The sequence below is a fragment of the Rhinoraja longicauda genome, chromosome 40 (genome assembly GCF_053455715.1).
Source record: "Rhinoraja longicauda isolate Sanriku21f chromosome 40, sRhiLon1.1, whole genome shotgun sequence".
Lineage (NCBI taxonomy): Eukaryota > Metazoa > Chordata > Chondrichthyes > Rajiformes > Arhynchobatidae > Rhinoraja > Rhinoraja longicauda.
The window spans coordinates 11197368-11204456 of NC_135992.1; the positions used below are offsets into that span (position 1 = coordinate 11197368).

At 52.8% G+C, this 7089-nt stretch overlaps 1 protein-coding gene across 2 annotated transcripts in view; it reads right to left on the reverse strand.

The window, feature by feature from the left end:
- Window positions 1-412: 412 nt before the first annotated feature.
- The window catches only part of tbc1d17 (TBC1 domain family, member 17), a 55401-nt gene continuing 48724 nt past the window's right edge, over window positions 413-7089 (reverse strand). Inside the window, exons 15-17 of one of the 2 annotated variants that reach the window (XM_078430408.1) lie at window positions 3677-3793; window positions 2524-2610; window positions 413-941 (exon numbers count right to left, since the gene is read on the reverse strand). In XM_078430408.1, the coding sequence (XP_078286534.1) occupies window positions 714-941; window positions 2524-2610; window positions 3677-3793 (432 nt within the window). In that variant the 3' untranslated portion in view covers window positions 413-713. Of the gene's footprint in view, window positions 945-2523; window positions 2611-3676; window positions 3794-7089 lie in introns of both variants that reach the window. The other variant, XM_078430407.1, reaches the window with a different exon arrangement.

Here is a 7089-nt window from a genome sequence, read left to right on the forward strand (position 1 = left end):
ATTCAGCAGACCAGGAAGCATCTGTGGGGGAAGAAACAGACTTCAATGTTTTGGGTTCATGAAGTTTTATAAGGTATGGGAAAGGTTGGAGATTAAACAAGTTTTATGATGCAGAGAGAGAGAGAGAGAGAGAGAGAGAGAGAGAGAGCAGGGCTGGGGGTGAACAATAGTGGTGGTGATGTGTCAGAAGGAAGTGCAGGCGCCCACGAAGCCTGGGCGCTTTCAAGAGTTGTTGGTGGGATATCATGTCGATGAGGCGGTCTACTTGCCAGGCAGAAGCCAACGCCTTCAAACTAGGAGGCAGACACAAAATTCTGGGGCAACTCAGCGGGTCAGGCAGCATCTCAGGAGAGAGGGAATGGGTGGCGTTTCGGGTCGAGACCCTTCTTCAGACTGAAGAAGGGTCTCGAGAGGAAACGCCACCCATTCCCTCTCTCCCAAGATGCTGCCTGTCCTGCTGAGTTACCCCAGCTTTTTGTGTCTGTATAATATCACACGCATTTACAGGTCAGAACTCCTCAGCACAAGGCACGGGGGAAGGATATTGGGCGCGTCAGGAGACCGAGAAGACGGATTCGGTGTAACTTCCAAAGCCGCTGTTGGGGTGAGGCTCTTGGTCGAGGCTTTGGTGGAAATGCTAGTGTCTTTGTTGGGAGTTTGGGGGGGGTTCCACTCAGGGATGGTGCAACCCCTCCCCCTCTCCGCTCGGGTACCTAGGGGCTGTGGGCCGGTTCGACGTTCCCGTCGTCGGTGTGGAGGATCTCGATGCTGCTGTCGGGCAGGCTGTGCGAGGCGCTGTCCACCAGCTCGGACTCGTGGGTCTGGCTGGGCGAGAGTGGCTGGGGGGGGCTCCCCTGACCGGAGCCCGTGCCCGAGCTGGGGGTGGGGTTGGGGGTGGCGCCCTCTGCCAGCCCCAGGATCTGCTGCACGCTCCTCTGCAGCTGCTGGCGGACGGAAAGAAAGTCGGACGTCAGCGGTCGCAGCGTCCGCGCACATCTTCCCGCCAACACCCCCTCCCCCCCGATCCCTACAACCCTGTGACCACGCCGACCACCCCCAACCTCCCCCCATTCCCAGACAGACGTTAAATAACATAGAAACATAGAAAATAGGTATAGGTGCAGGAGTAGGCCATTCGGCCCTTCGAGCCTGCACCGCCATTCAATATGATCATGGCTGATCATCCAGCTCAGTATCCCGTACCTGCCTTCTCTCCATACCCCTGATCCCTTTAGCCACAAGGGCCACATCTAACTCCCTCTTAAATATAGCCAATGAACTGGCCTCAACTACCTTCTGTGGCAGAGAATTCCACAGATTCACCACTCTCTGTGTGAAGAAATGTTTTCTCATCTCGGTCCTAAAAGACTTCCCCCTTATCCTTAAGCTGTGACCCCTGGTTCTGGACCTCCCCCAACATCGGGAACAATCTTCCTGCATCTAGCCTCTCCAACCCCTTAAGAATTTTATATGTTTCTATAAGATCCCCCCTCAGTCTTCCAAATTCCAGCGAGTACAAGCCCAGTCTATCCAGACTTTCCTCATATGAAGGTCCCGCCATCCCACTGGAGCAACCCCGGATTCCACCGCTTGCCTCCCGAGAAGGGACGGTTTACAGCGGGCGTCTGACCTGCCGACCCACGCCTCTGGGAACAGGGAGGGAACTGGAGCACCTGGAGGAAGCCCACACGGTCCCCCGGCCCAAGACGGTCAAAATGGTGTCCGTCGAGCTGCGAGGCAGCAGCTGCACTACTGAGGCAGCCTCGGTTCCATCCCCACCCAGGTCTCGCCACCCCCCTCCACATGCCCCATGACCAAGACCAACCACAGCAGGTGATGGAAGGACCCCCCCCATCTCCATCCAAACCTCCCCATTCCCATCTAGACCTCCCCCATTCCCAACTAGACCTCCCCCATTCCCAACTAGACCTCCCCCATTCCCAACTAGACCTCCCCCCATTCCCAACTAGACCTCCCCCATTCCCAACTAGACCTCCCCCATTCCCAACTAGACCCCCCCCATTCCCAACTAGACCTCCCCCATTCCCAACTAGACCTCCCCCATTCCCAACTAGACCTCCCCCATTCCCAACTAGACCTCCCCCATTCCCAACTAGACCTCCCCCCATTCCCAACTAGACCCCCCCATTCCCAACTAGACCCCCCCCATTCCCAACTAGACCACTCCCCCATTCCCAACTAGACCTCCCCCATTCCCAACTAGACCTCCCCCCTTCCCAACTAGACCCCCCCCATTCCCAACTAGACCACTCCCCCATTCCCAACTAGACCTCCCCCATCCCCAACTAGACCTCCCCTCATCGCCCTCATCCCCACCTTACCACCCCCTCCAGTCCTCCTCACCCCCATCCCGTCCAGACCACCGCCCACCCACACCTCCAGCCTCACCCCACCCCACCCCATCCAGCCTCACGTTCTACGCAAACGGGAGAGAGGACGGCGACTGGGGCGGGCGGGACTTTCGGACAACCGTTGCCCACGGCCGGGCCTGGCCAGACTCACCGGGCAGGCCGCCAGCTGCTGGTAAATAGCCTCTGCCCTGCACAGGATGTCCTCCATGTTCAGCCTCATGGTCAGCTCGTTGATGTGCTGCACGAGAGAGAGAGAGAGAGAGAGACGGCAAACTCAGAGAGCCCAGAACCCACAAAGACACACCGGAGAGATACCGCACTTGATCAGCTGATGCAGAGTAGGTGGTAGCAATCCCCCAGCGCTCCCATAATCCCACAGTGAGGTGTTATGGAGATGTGGGAAATGAATCAACCAACTGGCCTTGTACACACTGGAGTTTAGAAGGATGACAGGGGATCTTATTGAAACATATAAGATTATTAAGGGGTTGGACACGCTAGAGGCAGGAAACATCTTCCCGATGTTGGGGGAGTCCAGAACCAGGGACCACAGTTTAAGAATAAGGTGTAGGCCATTTAGAATGGAGATGAGGAAAAACTTTTGCACTCAGAGAGTTGTGAATCTGCTGCAGAAGGCAGTGGAGGCCAATTCTCTGGATGCTTTTAAAAGAGAGTTAGAGAGAGCTCTTAAGGATAGCAGAGTCAGGGGGTATGGGGAGAAAGCAGGAACGGGGTACTGATTGAGAATGATCAGCCATGATCACATTGAACGGCGGTGCTGGCTCGAAGGGCTGAATGGCCTCCTCCTGCACCTATTGTCTATTGGTATTTATTCACAAAATGCTGGAGTAACTCAGCAGGTGAGGCAGCATCTCAGGAGAGAAGGAATGGGTGACGTTTCGGGTCGAGATCCAACTCAGCAGGTCAGGCAGCATCTCAGGAGAGAAGGAATGGGTGACGTTTCGGGTCGAGACCCTTCTGAAGAAGGGTCTCGACCCGAAACGTCGCCCATTCCTTCTCTCCTGAGATGCCGCCTGACCTGCTGAGTTACTCCAGCATTTTGTGAATAAATACCTTCGATTTGTACCAGCATCTGCAGTTATTTTCTTACACTACTGTTGTCACCGGATCATTCTCTGGATGCTTTTTGTTGGAAGGTGAGGAAAGAGAGGAAAGTCTGAAGAGACGAAGGTGCAGTAACTCTGCTCATCAGGGCATCGATGTACGAAGGGCCTGTCCCTGTGCTGTATGACTGAGAATCCTTTGCACTCAGACACACACAGACACACGCTCCGAGCGCTTACCTTGAGTATCTCGTTGAAGCCGTAGTTTGGGTTCATCAGCGCATCTCTCTCAGAGTCCAGGATGGCGCAGCACACCAGCAGGTGGAAGTTTGGGCATGGATGGCCCGTCCATTGTACCTGCGCACCAGAGGAACAAGAGCAGAAGCCCAACCAGTCAGTCAGTCAGTCAGCAACCCAGCGTCAAGCACAAAGCAAAAACCCAACATGACCAAATGCGGAGGGAAGGAACTGCAGGTGCTGGTTTACAACAGAGACAAGAGACAAAATGCCGGAGTAACTCAGCGGGTCAGGCAGCAACTCTGGAGAGAATGAATAGGTGATGTTCCGAGACTAGAGGCATGAAAAGGTCAGAGCCGGCAACGACGGCCAAGGAGCCCACACTCGCTGGAATTTAGAAGACTGAGGGGGGATCTTATAGAAACATATAAAATTCTTAAGGGGTTGGACAGGCTAGATGCGGGAAGATTGTTCCCGATGTTGGGGGAGTCCAGAACCAGGGGGTCACAGCTTAAGGATAAGGGGGATGTCTTTTAGGACCGAGATGAGAAAACATTTCTTCACACAGAGAGTGGTGAGTCTGTGGAATTCTCTGCCGCAGAAGGTAGTTGAGGCCAGTTCATTGGCTATATTTAAGAGGGAGTTAGATGTGGCCCTTGTGGCTAAAGGGATCAGGGGGTATGGAGAGAAGGCAGGTACGGGATACTGAGTTGGATGATCAGCCATGATCATATTGAATGGCGGTGCGTACAGGCTCGAAGGGCCGAATGGCCTACTCCTGCACCTATTTTCTATGTTTCTATGTGACGTTCCGAAACTAGAGGCATGAAAAAGTCAGAGCCAGCAACGACGGCCAAGGAGCCCACAATGGTCCATTATTGGCTGAGGAGGAGGTGATAATTGTTGGCTGTGGACAGGTTATGAACGGTGAAACTGGGAGGGCGACCAGGGTGGGGGGGGGATGGAGAGAGGGGGATTGCAAGGGATTCTCAGTATGAAGGTCTTGACCCGAGACGTCACCTATTCCTTTTCCCCAGCGATGCTGCCAGTCCCACTGAGTAACTCCAACTCGTCAAGTCTATCTTCTGTGTAATCCAGCATCTGCAGTTCCTTCCTGCACTTTTTGTTTGCTTTCACATGGAGTCAGTATGGACTGGACAGGGAGAATGGCCTTTGTTGTGCCATACCTGTTGTGATGGTGCCCGTCCACACCTGTGTCACGTGTTAGGCAGGTGGATCATGATTAGTGCGGGTGTCAGGGGTGACGGGGAGAAGGCAGGAGAATGGGGTTAGGAGGGAGAGAGAGATCAGCTATGATTGAATGGCGGAGTAGACTTGATGGGCAGAAGGGCCTAACTCTGCTCCTGTTACTATGACTTATTATAAGAGGGGCTGACATCACGCAAAGATGTTCTCATCACGCCTCCAGCTGCATCTTCAACAGTATTCAGTCATGACATTCAATATTTACTTTGGGCTGCACAGCGGTAGATCTACCGCCTTACAGCGCCAGAGACCCGGGTTCGATCCTGACTAGGGGTGCTGTCTGTACGTTCTCCCCGTGACCTGCTTGGGTTTTCTCAGAGATCTTCGGTTTCCTCCAGCACTCCAAAGACGTACAGGTTTGTAGGTTAATTGGCATGGGCAAATGTACAATTGTCCCTAGTGTGGGCCAATTTTCTGAATGCATTCAAGAGAGGGCTAGATAGAGCTCTTAAGGATAGCGGAGTCAGGGGGTATGGGGAGAAGGCAGGAACGGGGTGCTGATTGAGAATGATCAGCCATGATCACATTGAATGGCGGTGCTGGCTGGAAGGGCCGAATGGCCTCCTCCTGCACCTATTGTCTATCGTGTGTGCAGGGTAGTGTGAATGTGCGGGGATCGCTGGTCTGTGCGGACTCGTCCTGGGCCGAAGCTCCTGTTTCCGCGCTGTATCTCTAAAACTAAAACTGAGGGAAATGAACGAATGAACGAATGAGTTTATTGGCCAAGTATGTGCAGATACAAGGAATGTGCCTTGGTGCTCCGCTCACAAATGGCAACACAAACATACAGTTAACAATTAAGAATAAAGCATATCTATTCACAAAATGCTGGAGTAACTCAGCAGGTCAGGCAGCATCTCGGGAGAGAAGGAATGGGTGACGTTTCGGGTCGAGACCCTTCTTCAGTCTGAAGAAGGGTCTCGACCCGAAACGTCACCCATTCCTTCTCTCCCGAGATGCTGCCTGACCTGCTGAGTTACTCCAGCATTTTGTGAATAAATACCTTTGATTTGTACCAGCATCTGCAGTTAACTTCTTATAAGAATAAAGCATAAACAGATCAAAGCAATAAGGGTACAACATTACGGACTAAACATGTGGGTGAAAATAAACCAGAGCAAACAAGAGACTACAGACTTTGGCTATTGAGTGGAACCACCACTCGTGGAAAAAAGCTGTTTTTATGTCTGGCTGTGGCTGCTTTGACAGTCCGGAGTCGCCTTCCAGAGGGAAGTGCTTCGAAGAGTTTGTGGCCAGGGTGAGAGGGGTCAGAGATGATCTTGCCCGCTCGCTTCCTGGCCCTTGCAGTGTACAGTTCGCCAATGGGGGGAGCAACTCAACAGGTCAGGCAGCATCTCAGGAGAGAAGGAATGGGTGACGTTTCGGGTCGAGACCCTTCTGAAGGGTCTCGACCCGAAACGTCACCCATTCCTTCTCTCCTGAGATGCCGCCTGACCCGCTGAGTTACTCCTGCATTTTGTGAATAAATACCTTCGATTTGTACCAGCATCTGCAGTTATTTCCTTACGCTATTGTTGTCACGGGATAATTCTCGGGAAAGTTCGCCACACTGGGATGGCGGGACTTTCATATGAGGAAAGGCTGGATAGACTGGGCTTGTACTCGCTGGAATTTAGAAGACTGAGGGGGGATCTTATAGAAACATATAAAATTCTTAAGGGGTTGGAGAGGCTAGATGCGGGAAGATTGTTCCCGATGTTGGGGGAGTCCAGAACCAGGGGTCACAGCTTAAGGATAAGGGGGAAGTCTTTTAGGACCGAGATGAGAAAACATTTCTTCACACAGAGAGTGGTGAGTCTGTGGAATTCTCTGCCACAGAAGGTAGTTGAGGCCAGTTCATTGGCTATATTTAAGAGGGAGTTAGATGTGGCCCTTTTTGCTAAAGGGATCAGGGGGTATGGAGAGAAGGCAGGTACAGGTTACTGAGCTGGATGATCAGCCATGATCATATTGAATGGCAGTGCAGGCTCGAAGGGCCGAATGGCCTACTCCTGCACCTATTTTCTGTGTTTCTCTGTGTTTCTGTGAAGGTTGCAGCCAAATCTCACAAAGCAATACAGTCACAGTTGCATAAAGTGGACACAGAGATTACACAGGGTGAAGGTCGTCGATACCTAACGTCGCGTGAC